Source organism: Miniopterus schreibersii (assembly GCF_964146895.1).
Source record: "Miniopterus schreibersii genome assembly, chromosome: 6".
In the NCBI taxonomy this organism is placed as follows: domain Eukaryota; kingdom Metazoa; phylum Chordata; class Mammalia; order Chiroptera; family Miniopteridae; genus Miniopterus; species Miniopterus schreibersii.
The window spans coordinates 2097006-2122274 of record NC_138107.1 but is presented as its reverse complement, the minus strand read 5'-3'; the positions used below and the strand labels follow the sequence as shown (position 1 = coordinate 2122274).

Genomic DNA, 25269 nt, shown 5'->3' with positions numbered 1-25269 from the left:
TTAAGGGGAATGTGAAGGGTAGAGAGCCTTTCTGTGCTACCCAGGAGGGGTCCACACAGCGTTGTTCTTGGTTCCCACGCAACTTAAAGGGAAACTTTCAGAATGTCTGGAGCCTTTGATGTCCTGCACACGAAGGAGGGGGTGTCCTCAAATTCCTTGCAGCAGGAACTCACTTAGGTGGCACCCACCTTGACTCCCAAGTGGAACATCATATCTACAGAAGGAAGAGTGACACATCTACATCAGAAGCCTTGGAGAGAACCTGGGAGAAGCTTCTGCTGGCAGCTCTGCGGTTGTCGCCTCTGAAAACCCCATGAGGTTGGTGGCATATCCTCCAGAACACTGGCCAGCGAGCTGCGCTGAAGTTGCTGCTGCTGCTGGAGCTGCTCCTATTGCCGGCCTGGCTGCTTCACCCCTGGAACGTCCACCAGCCAGACCCGGGCAGCATCCCCACAGCCGAGGTTTCTGGTGGTCTGACCCCAGTCTGAGCACCAGCCTGTGTTAACCTGTCTGCCACGCTCCATGTCACACAGATTCCTCAGCGCTCTGTGGATACTGCTTGCCCTGGCAGCAGCAACAAAGGGGCTTACTCGGTGCGTCTCTGGTGGTGGGTGCTGGCGCAAGAAGTTCTGTGCATGGTGGCACCATCTCCCGAGAGCACCCACGGGAGGTCCTGCTTAGTCTCTGCTTCTACAGAGGCCCTGAGGAGACAGGAGAGGAAGAGCAGGTGCTGCTGACCAGGTGTGACCGAGGAGGCATTTCAGGGGGAATGGACAGCTCTGGGCCCTGAGCTCACTGCTGCTCAGCCTGAGGCTGCAGGGGGTCTGGAGGCACCGGGGCCCCCAGCCATTCAGCGGTTTCCCACGGAAGCCTGGAGCTCAGCCGCCACGAGGAGGACTGGGACTGGGCTGCACCCACTGCTCAGGGCACCTACCGGGCAGGAACCACCGAGGGGTCTTGGCTCTTCTTCCCCAAACTCTTAAACAGAATAAGGTTGATGAAAAATAAAGTTTCTAAAAGACAAAAATAAAAAAATAAAGGGTGGATAAAGAAAAATCAGTGACCTTGATAAGGGTTGTCAGAAGGAAAGATGAGCATCCAGAACAAACCTCTCTGACAGAAATGCCAGCCCTCAGCCCTCAGCAGGGCTTTAACGCCACAAGGATGAGGGAGGCTCACAGGAGGGACAAGAGAACGCGAGAGGAGTCAGGTTTAAGGGAAGGACACCTAGTGCAGCAGTGGACCTGAGTCTCAGCCTGGCTTTGCCTCTAACCTGCGGTGTCAGCCTAGGCAAGCCCCTCACCTCGTGGGACCCCAGGGTCTTCATTGCAAATGGCTGGGCTCTCGGTCCCATGGCTGTCACAGCATGAGACCAGGCTGTGAAGATGACCTTCCTATGACATGGGCCATGCCTCTAGGCATGAGGATTGTTTGGTTAATCTGCTTGAATGTCTAGTGCCCCGAAGTGCACAGACTTACGGACAGGTACAGTCGCATAACGCAAACCTCACAGAGGCGTCCATATCGCCTCACACACACTGAGTACCACAGGGACGAACACCGGGTATTATTCAGGGAAGGTGTGCATGCTCCAAGAAAACATGCAGAGACCCAGAGGCATTTCCCCCACGCTGTAGGCCCAGATCCAGAAAGAACCCAATGTCTAAGAGGCTGTGAGGTGGGGCTGGAGCAAGAAGATAAAGCAATACAAAGGAAAAAAGACAAGAAAGGTTGGACAAGAAGGCCAAAAGAGGCAGGGGGATTCAGAGAAATCCAGACGAATTGGAGGGGGTGAACAAATGCAGACAGCCCCCAGGGCCAGAGACTGAGGGGAAAGGGAAAGAAAGCCTGCTCATTCCTTTCCTATTTACTGCTGTCACAAATGATCACACGCTTATGTTTGAAATGTGTGAAATAACACACATCACACATTTATTTGCTTACGGTCCTGGAGGTCAGAAGTCTGAAATGGGTCTTAGAGTCTAAAGCCAAGGTGTCAGTAGGGCTGGATTCTGCTGGAGGCTCCAGGAGAGATTCCTTCCCCTTGCTCTTTGCAGCGCCGAGAGGCTGCCCACTTCCTTTGCACATGCCCCTTCCTCAGTCTTCAAAGCCAGCAATGTCAGCAAAGTACTTCTTTTTTAAAAAAATGTTTTTATTGATTTCAGAGAGGAAGGGAGAGGGAGAGAGATAGAAACATCAATGATGAGAGTCATTGATCGGCTGCCTCCTGCACCCCACCTGCTGGGGATCAAGCCCACAACTCAGGCATGTGCCCTGACCAGGAATCGAACCCTGACCTCCTGGTTCATGGGTTGACATTCAGCCACTGAGCCACGCCGGGTGGCAGCAAAGCATGCCTTATGATTCAGTGTCTCTGGTTGTCCTCTTTTGTCTTCTCCACTCTGAGGGACTTTGAGTTTGTACTAGAGCCACTTGGATAATCTGCAGTGATCTTCTTACTTTAAACTCAACTGATTAGCAACCTGAATTCCATCTGAAAACTTAATTCCCCTATGCCATGTAAGGTCACATGTTCACATGTTCCAGAATCAGGATGTGGACACCTTTGGGGGACCATCATTCTATAACAGAACAGAGACGCCCATCTTTCACAAAATAGATTTGGTCGTATCTGTAGTCTTTTACTTGAATAGCTGAGTGTTTTATGAGCATTGATCTGGAAGGTGTGTTTCAAGCAGAGTGCGTGTGTGTTTATTTGTGATAGTTCATTAGGGTATCATATCTGGATGTCTCCCTGCTGAGCATGCAGGGGGTAGGAGGGTGCCTGAGGGGTGCCCAATACAGTGCTGCCGCGCCCTAGGGACCCGCTGCTGTTGTACTGTTCTTACGGACAATAAGACTAGCGACAGAGGGTCTCTGCGTGTTTTCCGGGAGTATGCCCACCTGCCCCTGAATAATACCCGGTGTTCGTCCCTGTGGTATCCAGTGTGTGTGCGGCGATATGGGCGTCTGTGAGGTTTGCATTATGTGAATGTACTTGTCTGTAAGTCTGTGCACTTTTGGGCATTTAGACATTGATGGATGCACACGCATGTTTGAACAACAGTGTGTATGATCCTAGTTGTAGACATCTGAATGTTTACTTACTCACAAACCCCCAAGAGTATCCAGACAGAAAGGCCTGGCTGGAGCTAGGTGCAGGAGCTAGGAAGAAGAGGGAGCTGAGAGGAAGGAAGGGAGGCAGAGAGGGAGGAGGGTGGAAGAGACGGGCATGGAGGTGAGGAAAGAGGGCACAAGGAAAGACAGGGAAAGATCAGGAAAGCACCAGAAAGCAGAAGGGAGTTATAGGAATCTGAAATAAAAAGGGGGCAGGTGGCCCTGGCCGGTGTGGCTAAGTGGTTAGAGCGTCGCCCCATGCACCAAAGGGTCCCGGGTTGGCTCCCCACCCCTGGTTGGGGCACCTGGGGGAAGCAACCAGTTGATGTCCCTCTCCCTCTCTCTCCCTCCCCCTTCCACTCTCTCTGAAAAGCAATGGAAAAAATATCCTCAGGTGTGGATAAACAGAGGCAGGTGGAGTCACAGAAAGGACACAAATTAGAAGATCTGGGCATGGCTCCACTTCTGGTCACTTCCTTGCTGTGCGACCTTGGCAATGCCGGCTCTCTGGGCCTCAGTTTACCAAGAGATTTGAAACAGTTAACCCCTGGATACATCCCAAAGAAGAAGGGAGAAAAAAGTGGAAATAAAGTCATACATAGGGAAGAACAGTAAGAACGAACTAGAAAGAGAGACACAGAAAGAAGTAAGGAGAGAGGCCTGGGAGCCAGCCAGAAGTAGAGCTGAGAGAGCCCGACCCTGACTCCTTGAGGCAGGAGTGTGGGCGCCTGCTGCCCACCCCTGGCCCCACAGCTTCGGAGCGTCCTTAAGCCCCCCATAGCTAAGGCAGGGGCGGGGGCAGAGGCGCGCACGGGGCGGAGCGGCCCGCGGAGCTCCGCAGCCCGCCGCGCTTCCGGCCCAGCTCCCGGTGTGGGCGTGCCAGCCACCCGCGGTGACTCACACCCCGGCGATGTGGGCACACATGCCAGAAGCGAGCCTGGGCACCCTGCCCACCCGCACACCGCAGGCCGAGAGGGGAGGGGAGATTTGGGCTCTTCGGGGGGTGAGAGGGGCTGGGCTCTCTCCCCGTAAACGGCTCCCTCGCCCCAGAGCGCCCCTGCGACCCCTTTCGGGTTCGAGAACCAGGTGTCCTTTCCTCTCGCCCTCCTCCCCCAGACCTTCCTCGGGACGCGGGAGAACCAGACGAGGCGTTGCGCAAGGCCTGCTGTTTACCTCCCGCAGGGGCCTCCTCCCTCCCTATAAAGCCCGCCGCGCCGGGCGGTCGGAGGCTGGGACTGGACGGGACTCAGGCCGTCCCGGGAGAGGGGCAGAGGCGCGGCAGGCAGTTCATGCGGGAGCCGGGCGGCAGGGCAGCGGCTCAGCGGGCAGCGGGGGCTCGAAGGCGGTCGCGGAAGGGACGGCGCCCGGACGCTGGCTTCCCATGGAGGCGCCCGCGCTGGGCCCCGGGCTGGTGGAGCGTCTGGAGCAGCTGGCGACCTGCCCGCTGTGCGGGGGCCCCTTCGAGGACCCGGTGCTCCTGGCGTGTGAGCACAGCTTCTGCCGCGCGTGCCTGGCGCGCCGCTGGGGGGCCCCGCCGGCGCCCGGCCCCGAGGCGCCCCCGCCCGCCTGCCCCTCCTGCGGCCTGCCGTGCCCCCGCCGCAGCCTGAGGTCCAACGTGCGGCTGGCGGTGGAGGTGCGCATCAGCCGCGGCCTGCGGGAGAAGCTGGCCGAGCCCGGGGCCCGCGCGGGGAGGCGCCGAGGCGGCCGCATCCCCACCATGGGCAGCCTGGACCCGCTGGGAGAGGTGAGGCCGCGGTGCGCTCCGCCCGCCGCTGCCGTCGGCGGAACGGGGGCCTCACGGTCCCCTGGGGCGCGGGGAAGGGCACCTTCCGAGCCGGGGCCTCTGCGGCAGTTGAGGCAAAGGTTGGAGTTTAGAGAAAAGCGAAGGACGAGGGGCGGTGGCTGACCACCAGCCCTCTAAGCGAGGGGAGAGGCGGCCGGAGGACGGCGGGAAGGAGTTGACCCTCTGCCGCCAGGGGAGGGAGGGACGCGGCCGAGTCCGGTGCGCGCTGGACAGAGCGCGCGCAGCAGGGGCCCGGCTGAGCCGAGGGAGCTGAGGGCGGGAGCCGAGCGGGGTACCCCGGGGGCGGGGGCGGAGGGTGCGGAGGGTGGGGAGGTCGTAGCTAACTCCGGGGCCGCGGAGAAAAAGCTGCAGCGGAGGGCGAGGAGGGCGGCGAGGAAAGGAGGGAGGGAGAGCGCGCGGTCCGCGCAGCCGGTTGTTTGTTACCGGGTCCTCGGCTCCTCCCAGGGCCCCAGGCAGGGGCGGTCAGGGGTGGAGGCCACGTCCGGAAGAGCTGCCTTTGGGGCCCCGGCTCCTCTGCTTCCCAGCCTTCTCACCCACCCACCGGCCGCGTCCCACCCGGGCCCCAACTCCTTGGCCGCCAACCACCCCCACTCCCTCGCGCGGCCCCCCGGTGCCGGGGATTCCCCACCGGCTCCCCCCCAGCAGCTAAGCCATCTTGGTCCCGCTGCCCCTCTTTGAAGTCTGCGTAGAACTAATCGGTTTAGGTGTCATTGGCATAACCAGGCAAAGCCTTTCCTCTCGTCCCTTCAGCACCAGGATGGTCGGCTCCAGCCTTCTCGCCGGACAGGGACAGGGGAAGGAGGAATCCCCGCCGTGGAGGGGTGGGGGCGGTAACCGGCGGGCTCTCCGGCTCCCACGGTTTCCTGCAGATCTGCTGAGCCTCCTGGACACAAGTCCAGCTGCCTCCTTGGTCAGAGTAGAGAGACCACAAAGCAAAGGGCTCAATAAACGCCACTGGGCTTTTATGACAAGAAGTGAAGCAGCTTTATTATAAGGCTTTTATATACCAACCCTTAGCCCGGGGGCTCTGAGTATGTGTTTGGCCTGTGTGATGTGAGGGGTCACACCCTCAGGAGGGTGCATAAGGACAGAGTGGGGGACAGAGGGGCTGTGGGGGCAGCAGGGAATGGCACGGATGCAGCTGGGCCCCGAAGGCCCCTGGGGAACGGGGAAGGGGAGGAGGGCACACGGTGGTGTCAGAAGGGGTGGTGACCTGAGTGGGGGGGGCATGGAGGAGGACAGGAAGGGGGGTGTAATGAGATGTGCTGAGAGGTGGGGAGGGCCCTCACCAGCTTGGACCCAGCTCATGGGAGCAGGGGGGGGGGAGGGCTCCCCACAGTAAAAGCTCAGAGCTCACCTGCACGTTTCTTCTGCCCACCCAGGATATGAGGAAGGCATGGAGAAGGTGAGTCCCATGTTTACTGTTCCTTCTTTCCACTACCCGCTGCCACATCCATCACCTCACTGGGCCCACATCTTTGTACCCATTCAAGACAGGTTTTCTGGGTGTGCCCTACCCCTCCTTGCTCTAAGGATTCGAGTCGGTGGGACAGGGGCAGCAGGAGGCAGAGGGTGTCTACTGGTTTCCTGACCTCTCTTCCTCATTCGTCCAGATTTGATGCCCCAGCACCCAAGTCGTCTATCTCAGATGATGATCTCCCTGAAGATTACCCAGTGGTCAAGAACATGCTTCACAGGCTGACCGGTAAGGAGGGCAGGAGGGAGGAAAGTGAGTAAGTCTGTTTTAGGGTGGCTCCCTTTTCTCTCTCAAAAACAGTCAAGTCCTTTTTGATGTCTGTGTTAGTTTCCTAGGGCTGCTGTAACAAAACATCACACGTCGAGTGGCTTAAACAGCAGAGAGTTCTTGTCTCAGTTCTGCAGGCAGCAACCAAGGTGTTGCCGTTTCAGTCCCTCCTCAGGGCTGAGGGTCTGTCCCGTGGCTCTCCTAGCTTCTGGTGGCCCCGGCATTCCTTGGCCTGTGGGTGGTAGTCTCCCTATGTCTTCACCTCACATTCCCTCTGTGAGCATCTGTCTCCAGGTCCAAACTTCTTTCTATAAGGACACCAGTCATATTGGACTAGGGCCCACCCTACTGACCTCATTTTAACTTTATTACCTCTATAAAGATTCTGTCTCCAAATAAGGTCGTGTACTAAGGTACTGGGGGACTTCAACATATCTTTTTGGGAGGAAACAATTCAACCCATAACAATGTCTACCCTCAAGTCCTCACATTCCAGCCATTCCCCTCTCTTACTTTTTCAAACACTCACACAGCAGACCCTTGGAGGTCAGCTGCCTCTCAGGAGTCCCTGCTTCCACCACTCCTCACTCCTCTCCAGCAGGACCCCAGGACGCCAGCCCTGCCCTGCCCTTGGCACTCTGGGCCTTCTCTGCAGCTTCTGGGAGCTCCTTCCTCAGTCCCTCCAAGGCTGTCCTCACCCCTCTTTAAACTGCTACAGAAGATGCTCCACCCTCTTGGTCACCCACCATCCTGCTCCCTGACTGCTTCTGGTACCTGAATCCAGAAGTCTTTCCTCGGGGCACCCCATACATTCAAGGCTAATGACCATTTCTCTGGCCCCTTTGTCACCAAACTGTGCCACTCAGCCCCACTCCCTGTAGAATAGGCCTGTCCACTCCACCTATTCCTGTGGGTGAGTGGGCTGGTTTCTCCAGATACCTAGGATTCCTCCCTTTGCCCCTCCCCTATGACACTTGGGGTTCGGTATCTGGTATCAGTCTTCCTCTTTAGATCCACCTTCCCCATCCTGCTGACCCAGCTCCTGAGCTCCACCCCAGATGCTCCTCCCTCCCTGTCCCATCAGCCTCACCTCCCCCACCGCACAAGCCAGGCGCACCCTCCTCCGACGAAGCTGTGCCCCCTGCCCTGGGCCAGCAGGCCCTTCTCCGAGTCCAATTCCACAGAAATGGTGCATCGGTGCAGAGGCTGGGTCCGGCCTAGACCTGCTTTCACATGCCCGCACCCTCTCTGGCCCCACAGCCCCTTCAGCTGCCGCCTGTTCTTGGTCCTGTCCCACCCCTACCTCAGAACCCCGAAACCCCTCACTCGGTGCTCTCCGTCTTGTGCTCCGCAGCGGACCTGACCCTGGACCCCAGCACCGCACACCGCCGCCTGCTCATCTCTGCTGACCGCCGCAGCGTCCGACTGGCCCCGCCGGGGACGCCCGAGCCCCCCGACAGCCCGGCGCGCTTCGATCAGCTCCCGGCGGTGCTGGGCGCGCAGGGCTTCGGGGCCGGGCGCCACTGCTGGGAGGTGGAGACGGCGGCCGCCGGCGGAGGCCCTCCCGGGGAGGGCGGGGACGCGGAGGGCCTCTATGCCCTCGGCGCGGCCGGGGAGTCGGTGAAACGCAAGGGCCGGGTAGGGCTGTGCCCCGTGGGCTCCGTGTGGGCCCTGGAGGGCCGAGGCGGCCGCCTGTGGGCACTCACGGCCCCGGAGCCCACCCCGCTGGGGGGCGCCGGGCCCCCACCGCGGAGGATCCGCGTGGACTTGGACTGGGAGCGGGGCCGCGTGGCCTTCTACGACGGCCGCTCGCTCGACCTGCTGTTCGCCTTCCAGGCTCCGGGCCCCCTGGGGCAGCGAGTCTTCCCACTGCTCTGCACGCGAGACCCTCGCGCCCCGCTGCGCATCGTGCCCGCGGAAGGCTGAGCGCCTCGCCCACAGCTCCTCTAGCCTGGCCCGGCGAGGCTGGTTCTTGGGCCTGGCACTCCCTGCGCCCGCCAGGGACCGCGTCCACGTGCCCAGCGGAGTACTGACAAGCGCCCCCTCCCACCTACACTCTCTGCTCCCAAGTAGTGAGACCTCAACTGGCCTCGTTTCCAAGTCCACTCCCAAAGCCCAGTCCATTCCCACCCCCTCCTCTTGGGAGCTTCTCCCCACAGCTGCCCCAGTACTTCCCAACTGGTCTCCCCATTCTCTTACCCTGCTCCAGGTCGGGATGGGGAACGGGCCCTCCCCCCATCAGATTTGGCCAACGGCCCATGTTTACTACGCAGAGTCCCTGCTCCTCACATATTTACCTTTGACTCCGGCCTCTGCTAGTCTCAAAGAAAGGCCCAGTGCCTCCCCCACAGCCCTGAGGCTTGGGCCTTCCTGCCCAGTCCGTTCTCGGGTTTCTCAAAACAAGACCCTCCTCTTGAAAAGCAAGAGGCTGGACTCTAGCCTTAGGGTTCTCTAGGACGCTTAGTATCAAGGGTTTTGGGGGTGGCGCTACTCCATGGTGACTGCTTCCCCTGTTCAGTCTTTTCTCATTAAGAACCTTCTTTAAACTACCCCCTGCACATGCTACCTCTCCTTTCCTCAACCCGAGAAATGGCCCGACACCCTGAAGGCATCCTTGTATGCAGCCTCACCTTTCCCCCTATGTATAAATGGGCCCATATTTAACACGTTTTGTGACGTTGTGTTATTTATTTTGTGCATGTGGCAATAAATGAGCTCTCCATGGTGGTATGGATTTGACTGATGTCTGCAAGTGTGCATGGCAAGAGGCCTGGAAAATGACATTCAGATCCCCCTGAGGTATGGGGAGGGCCAAGGGAGCTGGACATCTGGACCGGCAGACAGCAAAGCCTAAGAAGGAAGGGGTGAGAGCAGAGTGTCGGGGGCCTTCCCCCATCTCTTTGCTCTCTTTTCCTTCTTCTTCCTGGGACTACAATGGATCAGTCTTGAAGCTAGGAGACCGAAGGCTGAGGAGAGAGTTGGCTCTAAGCCACCACTCTTGAAACCAGCTGTGTCAGAAATCCTAGATCTCATGAGGTTGAGGAGAGAGGACATGACTATTTCTTTTTTCATTTTCCATTAAAGGTGAGAAAGACAAAGACCTCTTCCCCCCCAGCTCCTCTTGTGGGCATGAGAGACGGGGGCAGGAGTGCAGTGGGAGAGCTCCCAGCCACACCAAGAGCTCAGACCCTATAAGCACATCAGCGGATGAGCTCTAAGCCAGGGTTAGCAGGCAGAGCTGGGCAAGATCAGCTGGCATCTGACTGGGACCCTGGCAGTGAAAGCTGGGCTGCTGGAAACCCAATCTAAGTGTTTGGGACTCAAGTACAGAGTATAGGGGCGAAGACAACTGGATCCAGGACAGGCAGTTTGGCAGTGGGAACAAAGGGAAGAGAGGGACCAAGATGCCTGGACCTGTGGGCAAGAGGAGGATGGGTGTTGGGGGGGAAAAACCACAAGGGCTGGGGCAACCCAGAATAGAATAGCAGCAAATCAGAATTCCAGGATCTCTGTCCACCCTCCTCTGCGTCCCTCTCAGGCGGAGGGGGAGGGGGTGTTGAGAGTGATCAAACCACGGGCTTAGTCCCCAAGTAGCCACATGAACACAGTCAGGGCCAGACAGACACAGGAACGGTGGGGGAGAGAGGAATTTAGTGCTGCATTGGCCCTGGGGGAGGCTGAGATGGGTCAGGGGGCTGGGAAGGGGTGGTGGGGCTCGGTCCTGGGGTTGCGCGGCTCCGTCCTCTGCGGTGGCCTCGTACACAGTGTGTGTGACCACAGCCTTCCTCTTCCTCCTCCTCACTCTCCGTAGAGCTCTCACCAAAGGCCCGAGGTTTCTCATAAATACAGCAGCCTGCATTTGGAAGGAGGAGCCCAGTTAAAAACGAGGAAGAGTAAGATGTAGGGTCAGTTCTGTTCCCATTGGACCTCAGTAAGAAGTCCTCTACCATTGTCTCCTACTACCGTCCAGGATCCAGCTTCCTCCTTCCACCATTGTCTCCTAACACCGTCCAGGACCCAGCTTCCTCCTTCCACCATTGTCTCCTAACACCGTCCAGGACCCAGCTTCCTCCTTCCACCATTGTCTCCTAACACCATCCAGGATCCAGCTAACACCATCCAGGATCCAGCTTCCTCCTTCCACCATTGTCTCCTAACACCGTCCAGGACCCAGCTTCCTCCTTCCACCATTGTCTCCTAACACCATCCAGGATCCAGCTAACACCATCCAGGATCCAGCTTCCTCCTTCCACCATTGTCTCCTAACACCATCCAGGATCCAGCTTCCTCCTTCCACCATTGTCTCCTAACACCATCCAGGATCCAGCTTCCTCCTTCCACCATTGTCTCCTAACACCATCCAGGATCCAGCTAACACCATCCAGGATCCAGCTTCCTCCTTCCACCATTGTCTCCTAACACCGTCCAGGATCCAGCTTCCTCCTTCCACCATTGTCTCCTAACACCATCCAGGATCCAGCTTCCCCCGGCTCACCTCCTGGCACTAAGACACTCAACCCCTAATCCTTTTAGAGAGCTAGGAATCCAAAGCTGCACTTCTCTCACCTGATACCCTTCAAACCCTGGCATGCCCATCCCAATTTGAGCCCATCCGTACCTCTTTCCCCTCTAACTTTAACCTCCTCTCCCTGATGCCAGAGAACAACCAAGGCAGTGACAGGACTGGGGGCATCTGGTGGCTTCAGGATGGCAGTGGATGTGAGAAGGTAGAAGGCATGCGGGCGGGAGTGAGAACTCCAGCGTCACTGTGGGCCAACAATCACTCACATTTTGATGAGCGGCGCCCCATGTGTTCGTTGTCCACAGTGTCACTCGTCCATTCCACCTTTTTCTCTGGCTTCCGTTTCCGAAGTTTGATGGTTAGGCTCCGGTTCTCCTAGGTTAACAGAGATGGGCATACCTATGTAGTTACCTCCTACGGACCATTCCCACTCCCTCCCAGGGGCCTCCTTGAGGCCCTATCCCAGCTCAATCAGTATCATAGCACCAGCAGAGCTGAGTGGTCGGAGATGAAATAGAACAGGTCTCTGACCTCCAGCAGGAATCATGTATTTCCTGTTCTTGACAACCACTAGTATACAAAGAAGTCACAATTCCTAACCTAGGGAAGGTCCCAGCAAATCTTCAAAGGAAAATATAACCCTTGCTGTTTCTCCATTTTCTCCCCCAAATTATCATGGTGGTGTTTATTTTCTCAGTCCCAATGCCTAGTCTATGATCTCTTTTTCCAGACTCCCTAATCTTTTTCCCATTAGAGGAAGAACTCCATTCTCACCTCTCGTCATCAAGCCCAGCCCTCTCTACCTCTTATCCACCCATTCCCCAGAATCCTGGAGTCTCTGGTAACTATTATTCTAAACTCCCTCAATCCAGGTGTTATTAAGCCCAATACAATCTTCTCCCTTTAAAAACAACCTGTTTTTGCAAAAATGCTACCTTTTCTGTATTTACATCTTCTCTGATTTTTCAAACATTATCTGCATCTCCTTTTTTGTTCCCTCCTCTCTGCTTCCTTGTACATTCATCCCTCTGACAAATACTGATCAGCATTCCTCCCAATTCCCCTACAGCTGGCCTCCCACCACGCTCGCTGTCGCCCGCACCCCTGGCTCCCGCACCGCGGGCTCCCGTTCTTCATCACACACGCCGCCAGCCCGGGCAGCACCCCACGTCCCAACACGGCTCTTGACCGCCCTCTGCACCACCTCTGCCCCTCCAGGTACCCCCAGACCTGAGGCTCCCCCAACCCGATACTCCGCCCGCTCCGCCCCACTCCCCGCCCAGCGCCTCAGCCCCGCTCCGAAGCCCCCTCCCTCCCGGCGCGCCCGGGGCCACGCCCACGCCCGCGCCCCGGCCCACGCCCGCGCCGCCCCGGCTCACGGGCTCGGTTGTCACGGTAACCGTCGTCTCCGTGACGGTCTCGCTCAGCCCGGCCCCGGCCTCGGCCATGGCCAGGCCGCGGGAGGGGAGGCGGGGAGGACGGGGGATGAGCCCTTCCCTCGCCCGCGCCTGGACCTGAGAGGACGGTGTCTGACGCCGAGCAGCCGGACCCTCCGCGCCTCGCTCCCCTCCTCCGGGCCGCTTCCCCAGCCCTGCGGAGCGCGGCCGAGCCCACTTCCGGCCCTCCGCTTCCGGGTGTGACGCAGGCCGCGGACCCCTCGGCTCGCCCGGCGCCCAGCGCGTCGCAGCGCATGCGTGGGGGCGGGCCGCGGCGATGAGGCAGTGCGCAGGCGCCGGGGGCGCGGAGGGCGGTCAAGGGCAGCGCGGCGCGGCGCGGCGAGCGGGGGCGGGGAGCCGCGGCGCCGGGGCCGCCCAGTCCCCGGTGGGTGGCAGGGCGAGGACGCTGAGCGAAGGCAGCGCCCCTGCGCTGTGTCCCTCCTGTTTCCTGCGGGAGTCAGGGGCCCAGCAGCCGTGGGAAGCTGGATTCTAGCCCGGCGGGGGCTCCGCGGGCAGAGCCTCGTCCGCGCCAGGGAGGGTCCTGGGCTTCGCTCGGGTCAAGGGCGCGCGCCCGTGTCGCAGGGTGATCCCGGCCGTGGGGCGCGTGTGGGGGGGTCGACGTGAGACACATCGATGTCTCTCTCCACCCCTCCCCGCTCTCTCTCAAAAGATGAGTGGGAAAATAGGGTGAGGATCAACAAAAAAACAAGCAGAGAAGAACCTGGGTTCGAGGGCCTGCGCCTGCGAGTTTTGGAGCAGCGCCCTTGAGGCGCGTTCGACTTGGGGCGTTGTCCTGGCCGCGCCAGGCCGTGGAGGGGCAGGCGCGGGAACCCTCGGCCCGCCTCCAGCTCCCAGGCCAGTGGGAAGGGCGGGCGTGCTTGGCGCTAACAGAACGTAAGACGCCGGGGTATCCAGGCAGATGGGAATCTCACCTCTGAAACGAGGTTAGCCGCACACTGCCAACACTTCTTCTGGGGTAATGAGTAAGCGTACGCAGAGAAATGCTCATAAATTATAACACAGGGCAACTTATGCTACGATAAAAATATGTGCATGTTTCTCAGGGAGCAAGAGCGGTGAAAAGGGAACCCGAAGGCAGACAAATTTTTTTTTTTTAGGTAAAAGAGCAGCTTACAGTCATAGGTGTGTGCACGGAAGGACATGCAGTTGGGATGTACAAAGCTGGCATGTAAGGGGAGTGTGGAGGGTTGACAGGTAGTCTCGGTTACATGGGAGGCCCTGTATGCTTTGCTAAGAAACGGGGACTTTATCCAGGGTAATGGGCCAGGGAAAGGCTTAACGTAGGGCAGAAACAGGAACCTTGTTTCAGATTTCAGGAATGGGGCAGGGCAGTCAAGCCAGAACAGTTCCAGTGTACAGTGCAGAAGACTGTCCTGCCCACCCCTCAAGGTAGCCGAGGGGGTCCAGCAAGACCCGGGATTTTTGAGAGCTCTGAATACACGAAGGGTCACACAATTACAAGGCAATCATTGCTTTCACCCCTTGATCACCATTTAAGCCTAGGAATGCAGGAACTCTTGATTCCCAGGCTACAATTTGAATGTTTATTGTGCCTGGACTATGTATTTGTTTCCCTTTGAAGTTTTTGGTTTAACATGCAAAAAGCAAGATATAACTCAGTATGTATAATATAACCCATTAAAAAGACAAATATCTGACCGGCTGGCTTGGCTCAGCAGTTGAGCGTTGACCTGTGATCCAAGAGATAGAGATTGGATTCCGGGCCAGGGCACGTTCCTGGGTTGCAGGCTCGATCCCCAGTAGGGGGCGTGCGGGAGGCAGAGGATCAATAACTGACTCATCATTGATGTTTCTCTCTCCTCCTCCCTCTCTCTGAAATTAATAAAGATATATTTTTTTAAAAATCTGTGGAGTGGGATCCCTTGTAGTTTTTACTTTTTATCTTTCTAGATATCAATCTATTACAACATATATTACATTTATCTTAAGAGCAATAAAAAAACAATTTTCAGAGTGTTCACATGTAGTAAGTGCATTCTGGTATCCCTTAGCATCAGATTTTTTGTCTAAACTTACCTATCAAGTAGATCTGGTTAAATTTTCTGTTGAATCTCTCACTATCCAAACTCCCACCTTTTGTTTCACTAAACTAAGGAACCAAATAGATTTAGTAAGAAAATACTTATTGCTTTTTTTATATTAGCCTCATTGCTGGCTTCATTTTTTTGCCTTTTTTTCATTCTTTCTCATCTATACTTTTTGTAGTTGATGTATTTGTTGAAAGAACAAATATGTCTCTGTGAACTATTTAAATTCCATTTGGAACAAGACAGATTATAGGTAACAGACACATGTCTGGGACGTACTGAAAAATATAGTTTAATAGGAAAACTCAATAGGAACTTTAATAGGAAAAATATAGCTTTAATAGGAATAGGAGCACGATGGAGACAACAGTAATCCCCACATGACCCGCTTCTCCTCTGGGAGCAAATACTGCAGCCAGGGGGCGGAGAAGGACCTAGGAACCCAGTATCAATATCCTTCACCTCCAAGGAGGAGGGCAGGGAGGGATTGTTGAGTTGCCCAGGAAAAAAAAAAGTCAAGAGTCTTCCTTCTCCTGGAACCTATGGAGAAAGAAAGGATTTCTTTGTTATATTGGACCGAAGGAAGAGGTTCCAGCAGAGTAAGATGAAATACTCAAATAGTCAAGGAAGGGCTTTTATATAGGACACTGTAAAAGGCTAGCTCCCCTAAACAATCCTCCAACTTCAACTAAAAATGCTGGGATTAAAAATATATCTAATGAATTATGACCTAAAGTATGCAGATATTTCTTGGGATGCAAAAAGCACCAGCCATAAAAGAAAAAAAAGGTAAACTGGACCTAATAAAAATTTAAAACTTCTGTTCATTTAAAAAAAGTTAAGAAAATAAATAGACAAGACTGGGGAAAATACTCTCAAAAGACACCTAACAATAAACATTTTTAATCCATTGAAAGTAAAGGCAATCTTCGCATTGGGTAAATGATGTAAAACCAGGAAACTGAACAGGTACATTAAAACTGAAACCCCTGCTGTTTTGACAGCCATATGGAGGAAACTGAGACAGATCTACAATGTCTGGTAGGAGAGACTCTGCATAAATTTGGGACCCCCAAGGGGCTACCCCTCTGTGTAAAAGTGAACAAGAAAAAAAAAAAATCTAACTCTGCAGAAGGGGAATTTGTGTCACTAGGTAGATAAAGAAAAATCTCCCTGAAATTTTTTAACCATAAGCTGGCCCTTACATGGACTTGCAGCCCAAATCCATACTACCTATGTAGTCCAAAAAAACCTGAAACCAAGTTTATTTAAAGTGATTCTGGCTTGGTAGCACCTCAAAGCACCTGAACAGGAAACACAAATGCTGAGAATACAGCATTCACCCCATGCCTCAAAGAATTCCCACAGTTCAAATTCTAAAAAACTGAACTTACAGTCAAAGAACACAAAACAAAGAAAAAAAGCACCATTAGAGTGTCAGCAGAAATAATGGACAGCAGCATCAGACCCACAAAAATTGTGGGTATCAAAATTATGAGACATACTATAAATAGCCATGTTTAATATTTAAATATATATTTTAAGAACAAAGGAGCAATTTAAAATGATTAAGGAATTGGGAATTATTAAAAATGACAGGAAATTTCAAAAATAATCAAGTAGGGCTCAAAAAAAAACTTATTGTAATAATAGCTGAACTAAACTGAAGACAAAATTAGTGACCTGGAAGAGAACCCTGCAATTACCCAGAAGCAGAATAGAGAGAAAGTGATGGAAAATATGAAAGACAGAGAGAGAAATGGCGAATAGACAGTCTAATAAACAACTAGCCCTAGCAGGTTTTCTCAGTGGTTAGTGTTGGTCCACAGACCGAACGGTCTAGGGTTCGATTCTGGCCAAGGGCATGTACTTGGGTTGCAGGCCTGATCCCTGGCCCCCTTGGCACATGAGCAGGAGACAACCAATAGATGTCTCTCTCTCTCTGCAGGCTTGATCCCTGGCCCCTCTGGGAGTATGTGGGAGGCAACCAATGGTTGTGTGTCTCTCACATACATGTTTCTCTCTCTCTCCCCCTCCCTCCCTTCCACTCTCTGAAAAAGCAATGGAAAAAAATGCCCTTGGGTGAGGATTAAACATAATAAAAAAATGAAATAAAAGGAAATGAAAAATACAGAAGGCAAGTACTGCTCCGTGGTCAGTACGAATCTGCTGGATTCTTCCATTACACTTGGGGAAGTGGTACTTTTGTGAGAACTAGCCATGCATGATTGAAAGAACACAGGCTCTCTGAATGCCTAGTAGGGCTCCTCTTTGTCTTTGGTGTTCTTAAGTGTTATGCAATATATCGCGATGTGGCTTTTAAAATTTACCCTGTTTGCGATTTGTTGGACTTTTCGACACTGAGAATTGAGTTTTCTTTTTCCCCATCAACCTTGGAAAACTTACCAGCCATCACCTCATTGGAGGCTGCTTTCCCCCATGTTCCCGATTCCCGCGCTGGAACTCTAGTTAGTTAGCTGTGTTTTGCTTTGTTTTTAACCCTCACCCGAGAACATTTTTTCCGTTGCTTTTCAGAGAGTGGAAGGGGGGAGGGAGAGAGAAACATCGATGTGACAGAGACAAATCCATTGGTTGCCTCCCGCACACTCCCAGACAGGGGTCGGGTATCCATCCTGCAACCGAGGTACGTGCCCTTGGCCGGAATCGAACCGGGACCCTTCGGTCTGTGGGCGGAGGCTCTATTCACTGTGCCACACCGGCCAGGGCTCATTTCCTTTTAAATATGTTAAAAGGTTTATTTAGTCCATTGGCATTAAAAGAATAAGAAAAGTGTACTTTCTTTTAAAAAAAGACCACAAGTCTCCCTATTACCAGAACTGTACAAAAAACGGACGGCACCAAAAGAAATAATTGTTTATTCACTACAAGACGTAAATCACTAGATCTGTTTAGTTAGCAAACAGACAGGAAGGGCGGGGACGAGGGAAAGGATACGCACTTGCAGTTGGTGCAGGTGTAGAAGACCGTCTGCCCCTCGTCGGCCGAGCGCATCTGCCGGGTGCGGAACGCCATGCCCTCGTGCCCGCAGCGCGCGCAGCGCCGGTCCACCTGCGGGGAGCGGCTTAGGGGCCTCGCGCGCCCCGGGCGCTGCTTCTCCAGGGCCCTCCTCTGTGTGGGAACTGGGCCCCAGGCTCCCCGGACCTTAGCAACTGCCCCTCCGCTTCCTGCCCACCCTCCCGTGGGGCCCGCCCTCGAAGTCACTCACTCACCACGGGCCCCTGGAACTCAGGTCCTTCCGCCGCCGACGCAGGCACGGCCGTCCCCAGCTTGTGGAACACGACTGAGGTCTGCACGACCTTCCCCTCCAGGTCTGCGCAGGCACAGGGGGCGGCTGCACGGACGCGCGCGGCAGCCGGCGCGCACCGCCCCCGCGGCCGGGCGGCCGCAGCCCGCCCTCCGCTCAGGCGCCGTCCCGGGGGAAGGTCCTAGCGCCTGGCCTCGGGCCTCAGGGTCCCAACCGGGGGAGCCGACCGGCCCCGCGCCTCCGCCCCGTCCGCGCGGGATCTCAGCCCGGGCGCGGCCTCGGGGCGCCTCACCTCGCACGTTGACGGAGAAGCCACAGCGAGGGCAGGTGACTGTATCCTGAGTCCCTGGCAGGGGCAGGACCGAGCCGCAATCCGGACAGAAGTCCAGGTCCGACTGGAAGCTGGAGCCGCTGCCGGCGAGCTCCATGACCGACGGGCGGTCGAGCGCTGGGAAGCGCATGAGAAGGTTATGAACAAACGAGGGGGCCCCTCCCCACTCAGGGGTCGTTCCTATTCTGTTCCTGGACCCGAGCCTGCGTACCTCGAGCCCCGTGCCACGCCTGTGTCGTGCCTCCGCGACCACGGAGCCCCCGCGTCGGGAACGGCCAGCCCGCGTCAGACACCGGGGGACGCGGGGGCGCTCCCGGGCCGGCGAGCGGGAGCCGCCTAGGGTAGGGCTAGAGCGCCGGCGCGGCGGGCAGCGAGCTCGAGGCGGGCTAGAGCGCCGGCGCGGCGGGCAGCGAGCTCGAGGCGGGCTAGAGCGCCGGCGCGGCGGGCAGCGAGCTCGAGGCGGGCTAGAGCGCCGGCGCGGCGGGCAGCGAGCTCGAGGCGGGCTAGAGCGCCGGCGCGCGGTCGGCTGTGACGTCCTAATGAACGCAAACGCGGTCCCGAGACCCTTGGGGATGGCGACCTCTGGCGGGGAGCGTAGCGTCGCCTTCAGCCTGGTTCTGTGACTTCCGGTAGGAAAGCGGTAACTGACGCGCCTCCGCTGCTGTTCCTCTTAGGACCCTAAGGTGGGGGGGTGTTTTCTCGGTCCCCCATCTTACAGGGACCCAGTGCGGGGGGCTTTCCCCCCGAAAATCGCGCCAGCCCGAGCGACTGTCGATTTCTGGGGCCGCAGCCCTGCGGCCCCGCCGTTCCTGACGGCCTCCCGGCGCGGCGGTCGGGAGCAGGCGCCGGGCGCCGGGGAAGGCAGCGTTTCAGGGCTGCGGGGCTGCGGGGGCCTCGGGGCGGGGCGGGGCGGAGGGCTCGCGGTCCCGCGGCGACCGGAAGCGGCGCGCGGGGGGCCGCCCGCGGGGCCGCAGCTCGGGCGGGTCTCGGTCGCGCGCCGACCTCCCGCCGCGTCCCCGCCTCGCGTCCCGCCGCTGGACTTGGTCCCCCGTTAGGTGCGCAGTTGGCGGCCCCAGCCCCTCCTGGGATGTGAGAACAAGGAGCTCTAGGAAGCCCTGCCGCTTCCCGTCCTCGCGCTGCGGGGACGGCCTCGGAGCGTTTCCCGGCCCCGCGCCGGGCGGCTGCGGCGGGCTCCCGGCTCGGTTCTGGAGCCGGGCCCCGGCCCTCCCCGGAGGGAGGCGGGCGGAGCCGCCGCAGGGGCGGTGGAGCTGGGCCGGCGCCGCAGCGACCCCCGGCGCCCGGCGGAGGGATTCCGCCGCCCTGAGGTGGGCGTTTCTGCCCGCGCTTCTCTGCGTGCCCGTCCCCTTGAAGCCTGGAGTGGAGTCGGTCTCCTCCCGCCAGGCCCTCCGGGGAGGCCGCCGCCCGGCGAGTGTCGATCAGCGCCTCTGCCGCCTAGGAGCTGAGGCTCGGCGCAAAGCTGGAAACTGTTCTGGGACCTTAGGAAGTACAAATGAGGAACGACAATGCAATGAAAGTATACCAGTAGGGCAACGTGAGAAGCCAGGACGGGCATATAAGGCAAACATGCCAGCACACCTCAAGGAAGACTGGCGAGTGTTTTAATGAAAAGTAGGTACAGTGTTACGGGGAACATGAGAGAGACAGGTGCTCAGGTATCGTGTGATGCTCGGCAGTCAACGGCCAGGACTTGGGGCCACAGACTCTAATGCTAAGCACTGTGCTTGGTGCTATATACAGAAAAATAAAAGTAAGATGCTCTTTTTTAAAATGTCAAAATAGATATACATAGTAAGGGAAATAAGAACATACCTAGGCCCTAGCTGGTTTTGCTAGTGGTTAGAGCATTGGCCCTTGGACTGAAGGGTCCCGGGTTCGACTCTGGCCAAGGGCACACACCTCAGTTGCAGGCCCGATCCCCGGCCCCGTTTGGGGCAAATGAGGGAGGCAGCCAAGCCGTGTGTTTCTCTCACATCGGTGTCTCTCTCCCCCTTCCACTGTCTCTGAAAAGCAATGGGAAAAAATGTCCTTAGGTGAGCAGTAAGAAAGAAGAATGTACCTAAGACATCAGTGAGACCCAGTGTTTGACATGAGGATCCCTTCTGATACTAGAGACACAGCATTGGAGTTGTAGATATAAGTCCCACCCTTTATGAGTCTGACTTTTAGTCAGAGTTTTTAAAGTGATATATGAATACAGATACCATAATGTAAACCATGATTGGTTTTCAAATGAGTCATAGAAGGAAAAATGTTAAGGTTCAGAAGAAGGCAAAATCACTGTTACATTGAGTAAAGCAGAAAGACTATAGAGTTGGGGCTTCACCGGTGGAGGAGAGATAACTGGTATTTATGGAGAACTTGGCACATATCAAGCATCATGCCAAGCTCTTTCATCTAGTTCACAGTTGTTCTTTATTATCTCAAGAGGCAGATAATTGTCTTATATCTCTGTTGTATAGATGTGGGGGCTGATGTAAAGAGAGATTAAGTTGCTTGCCCTGTGTCCTGCACCTAGGAAGTGGTGGAAGTAGGAGTCACACATGCCCCGTCAGGCTTCAAAGGCCATGCTCTTAACCATAAATAGTATTTTTAAACGAAGGACTTAGAGATGAAATTCAAGGCATCTTTGGTGGCTTAAATATGACCTCACAGTGAACTTTAGATTAGACCAGGGATGGCACAAAAAGTTGGTCATCACTTGTGTTGCCGTCAGCCTGTCCTATAAATAAACCCAGAGTAAGCACAAATTCCCATCATAAGGGTTTCAGCAGGGAGCGGCGTCATAATGGATTCAAGGTGAAAGATGAGTGGCAGTGTAAGGAGGAGCAGAATTTCAGAACAAAAGGTTGGAGGGCGGAGATGCTATATTTGCTGATAGAGGCAGAGAGGGCCCGGATCAAGAAACTGCAGAAAGAGAATGAACTAACAGCTCAGTCTAGAGTTCTTGAAGACAGAGGAGGTTGGGGCACTGAGCAGTCTGATATAGGTGTGCGTGGGCAATGCTTCACCAAGGAACCTGTCTCTCCCCTCTCCCAGTCCCTGATACAAGATTCGGAATGGTTTGCGTTGAGCCCACAAGAGAAGTATGCTTTTAATTTATATGAAAAGATGATATGCTCTTATTAAAAGGGCATTCATTTTATTATTGTCCACTGTAGGAGCACGCAGGCCTCCATGGGGAAGTGGCCCTGTGGTGGTCTTGCCGGTAGCAGGTTTACTCTTTCTACTCGGGAATACCCATGGCCCTGGCCAGATAATTGGGTTGTTTGGTTCAGTCAGTATGTGAGATTTGTTCTGACCTCTCCCACATTCTAACCTACCTTTGCTTTTTATGTTTCAGGTTGGCCTGGGTTAAAGCATCTAGAGACCCTAGGATTGCTTCAGGTCAGCAATCCCCACTGGAGAAAAAAATATTGGTAAATAAATCATCTTCACATCATACAGTTCGGAACTACTAAGGGAAAGAACCTTAGGTTTGAAATCTTTCTACTGAAGTGACACCGTCAAGTAGTGTGTCTACACTGGCAACTGTTTTCTAGCTATGTCCTTACTTGAAAAATAAAGTATTATTTTGAAAACTTCCAACACTATATTTTTAAAAAACTAGTTTCTGATTCTGGTGGTAGATAGTTCAACTTTCAGAGCTCACAGGTTCACCTAGGAATGATGGGAGTGAAATCACAGTTCTTACACCAAAGTATATAAAAGACCTCTCTCATCTTTTCTTGGTGTCAGTAGTCAGGGTAAGCTCCTGTTTAAATATGTTCAATGTATAAATATGGTCACCTTATAAAATTCTGTCCCTCCCTCTGATAGAATCTAGGTGGTGTACATACAAAAGCAGCAAGACAACTGATAACTCAAAAAAATCAAGAAGAGTACCAAACACTCTATAGGGAGCAAGATCTTTCCCTGGACTACTGGCTTGCCCGAGTGGAGTCTTATTATAGTAAAAGACTGGTGGACATGCTGAAAGAACAAGAGACAGGCAATGGAGTTGAGAAGAAATTGGAAGGGAAGACAACCCAAAGCACAGAGAGACAGAAACGGTGCTACTTGGTACCTGAGAGAGAGATGAGACACATAGAGAGGCACACGCATCGAGCAGTACAGGTCAGAGAATTTACGAAGAAAACATTTAGACAGTTACTGCAGTCCCCTCCTGAACCATCATTCCCAAAAATCGTGCCAGACGGGCCTGGTGTCCAGAAGGCACAGAGAAGGAAACAGGTAAATGAGAGGGAGCAGATGCAAATTAAAGGTCACCAGGAACGCATGATTCGAGGGAGAGAGCTTACAGAGCAGAGGCTCAAGGAAAGATTCTTGAGAAAAAGCCAGAACCAGCCACCAAGAGGAGAGAAGCAAGAGGGAGTGAGGGGAGAGAGAGAGGAGTTGGAAAGTGTTACTGCGTACCCACTTTTCCAGCCACACACCAGCCAGGTCCGAGTGAACATTCTCATGGGAAAACCTCGGAACAGACAAGAGGATCCAGTGGTAAAACCTCATCAAAGGCAATTCCTGACTTTGCCACCCTTCTTGAGAAGTCAAATAAAAATAAAAGATTAGTCAAGTTTCAGTGCTTTTCTGATAAAATCGTGTGTCTTAAGCGAACCTTTTTTCAATGCTGGCTCTCACCTGTCCCCAGAGTTGAGTGAATGGTCCCATGTGTGTCAGCTATGGAAACTCCAGAGCTCCGCCTGGGGACCAGTGCAGCTGTTCTTAGTTTGTCTAAGTTGCTTTTTTCCCTTTGATGTTCAGTTTTTTCATCTGTAAAGTGGGATTGGTATTTTACAGTGTCTTTGGGTGGATTATGACTTCTGTGAAGTGTTAGCATATATCGGATGTTTCATAAATGTCTGTTTCCCAGTTGGGAAGACCCAGGCTGGGCAGCAATGATGAATCAGGAGCTGTTCTCATCTGCTGCTCCCCGCTCCCCGCCCCAACCTGGAAGGTTGCCTCCACGAGATGGCAATAGGTAGGATACGGTCTTTCATTTCCCAGTCATTCCTTTATCAGGGAGCTGTTAACCATGCCCTGAAAGTCTTAACTTGCACCGTGTAACTTATTTGTATGAGAAACTTAATTTTGAGAACCTCTTTTGTGCCACGCGTTAGTCACTGCGAGTGAATAAAGAGAAGTCCCCACCCTTGAGTAGGTTACAGCTAATGGCATAGATCACTCTCTAAGCAGATAAGGGTGGTAAGGGTTATGGTAGAGCTGTGCAGTGGAGCTGTAGAGGGCGAGGAGGGAGGTCGGAGAAGGGAGTGTGCTGGTCTCTCCATTTTCTTCCAGCTCCACATTTTGTCACTTTCCATCACCCACTTAATCACCTTGCTGACCAGCTGTTTCGAGCCGGAGCTCGCCTGTGTGGCCAGCTACTTTTCCACACTTGGATACTTGAGACTGGTCAGCAACGTGTTTAAAATTACTTACATTAATGTAAGTGCAGACATGAGCCTTCTGACCGGTCAGCAAGGTGGGTTTTTTTTTAAAATCCTTACCTGAGGATATTTTTTTCATTGCTTTTCAGAGACAGTGGAGGGGGGGGAAGGGGGGGAGGAAGGGGGAGAGAGAGAGACATGAATTGGTGCCTCCCCTCACAAGCCCCGACTGGAGCTGGGGATTGACCCTGCAACCGAGGTACGTGCCTTTGGCCGGAACCAAACCCAGGACTCTCCAGTCCACAGGCCAACGCTCTAACCACTGAGCAAAACGGGCTAGGGCTAGTCAGCAAGGTGTTAAGCAAAACCTTTCCAATGTACTGTGTGCACATGATGCCATCATAATGTCACCCTTAATGCTTTTCTTTTATCCCGTAATCTTTTTTCTTTTCAATGTGAAATGTCATACGAATGAAAACGTATGTGTGCACTTGGCAGCACAAGAGATGTCCGGGGTCCGCTGCTCAGGCTGAGGCGGGACGTGGCCCGCCCCACCTGTGTGCGCTCGCTCTTGCATCCCTCTCCCCGGTCCCGGAGGCAGCCCCTGGCCAGAGGTTTGTAGTAATCGCCACCTTTTTATAGTCTTTACCACCCATGCACATACAGTTGACCCTTAGTGCAGGGCCTAGGGGCACTGACCCTCCTAAGCTGTGAACATCATCTGCGTCTAACTTTTGGCTCCCCCAGAACTTAACGACTAGTAGTGTACTGTTGATCAGAAGCCTATCAATAACATAAAATAGTTGATTTACATATATTTTTGTATGTTATATATGTTGTTCAAGTCATAAGGAAAATACATTTACAGTACTGTGTGTAGTTATTGAAAAAATCCACATAAAATTTGACCGCGCAGTTCAAAACCATATTGTTCATGGGCCAGCTGTATCCTGGCTGACAGCTGTTGACAGTTTCCTGTTCATGGCCTTTATGTAAATGGGAATATACCGCGTCTGATTTCCTGGCTTTGGTAGTGTTTTCTAGTTCATTCGTGTTGATGTGTGACACTAGTTCATTTTCTTTCCCCCTCCTCTCCCCAGGTGGTTGGATGCTGTAGAGCTGCCTTCAGAGCGCCTCTCCACTTGCTGCTCCTCAGTCCCTTGGAGTCTCATGGCTTTAACGTCATCTGTACACTGATAACCAATAACCCAAATGCAGATTTCTAGTGAGCTCATTTTCATGGCATGACACATGCCGCAGCTTAATCACCTTTTCTACTGTTGGTGCCATTTGGATTGTTTCCAGCTTTTGTTTTTGTTTTTTTCTGCTACAAATGGTCCTTCTATAAACATTCCTTTAACATGTTTCTGGTGCAGGTGTGTGAGCGTTTCTCTGAGGTGTGTAAGTTGTACACCCGTTATTACAGCTTGGTCCTGGAGTTTGTTAGATATTTATTCCGTGGTGGTTTGTGCCTATAGGTTTGTTCTGTGGAGTCTGGCACATATTACACTTAATAAATACTTGTTAGGGGAAAAAAGACATTTGTTAACTGCTGGAAACAGCTGTGTCCAAGAGAGCC

The 25269-nt window shown here is 54.4% G+C and overlaps 4 protein-coding genes across 4 annotated transcripts; 2 read left to right on the top strand and 2 right to left on the bottom strand.

Moving 5' to 3' along the window:
* The first annotated feature begins 4350 nt into the window (after window positions 1-4350).
* RNF39 (ring finger protein 39) lies at window positions 4351-9397 on the top strand. Its single transcript, XM_081141076.1, has 4 exons — window positions 4351-4861; window positions 6304-6326; window positions 6535-6626; window positions 8020-9397. The coding sequence occupies exons 1-4, from the start codon at window positions 4499-4501 to the stop codon at window positions 8589-8591; spliced, it is 1050 nt and encodes a 349-aa protein (XP_080997202.1). The 5' UTR covers window positions 4351-4498; the 3' UTR covers window positions 8592-9397.
* Window positions 9328-12859, bottom strand: PPP1R11 (protein phosphatase 1 regulatory inhibitor subunit 11). The gene is made up of 3 exons (XM_081141077.1): window positions 12567-12859; window positions 11454-11562; window positions 9328-10518 (listed from the first exon to the last, which is right to left on the bottom strand). The coding sequence occupies exons 1-3, from the start codon at window positions 12633-12635 to the stop codon at window positions 10316-10318; spliced, it is 381 nt and encodes a 126-aa protein (XP_080997203.1). The 5' UTR covers window positions 12636-12859; the 3' UTR covers window positions 9328-10315.
* Window positions 12860-15008: 2149 nt separating this feature from the next.
* On the bottom strand, window positions 15009-18821 carry POLR1H (RNA polymerase I subunit H). The gene is made up of 5 exons (XM_081141075.1): window positions 18500-18821; window positions 18250-18405; window positions 17923-18023; window positions 17652-17761; window positions 15009-15232 (listed from the first exon to the last, which is right to left on the bottom strand). Exons 2-5 carry the CDS (start codon window positions 18383-18385, stop codon window positions 15208-15210), a joined length of 372 nt encoding a protein of 123 aa, XP_080997201.1. The 5' UTR covers window positions 18386-18405; window positions 18500-18821; the 3' UTR covers window positions 15009-15207.
* A 13-nt stretch (window positions 18822-18834) lies between these two features.
* On the top strand, window positions 18835-22890 carry LOC308558665 (uncharacterized protein ZNRD1-AS1; the record flags this gene model as incomplete). The annotated part of the gene is made up of 3 exons (XM_081140589.1): window positions 18835-18917; window positions 21650-21725; window positions 22126-22890. Coding segments are annotated over 3 exons (909 nt in total), but the record flags the coding sequence as incomplete, so codon positions are not given.
* Between the last annotated feature and the right edge of the window lie 2379 nt (window positions 22891-25269).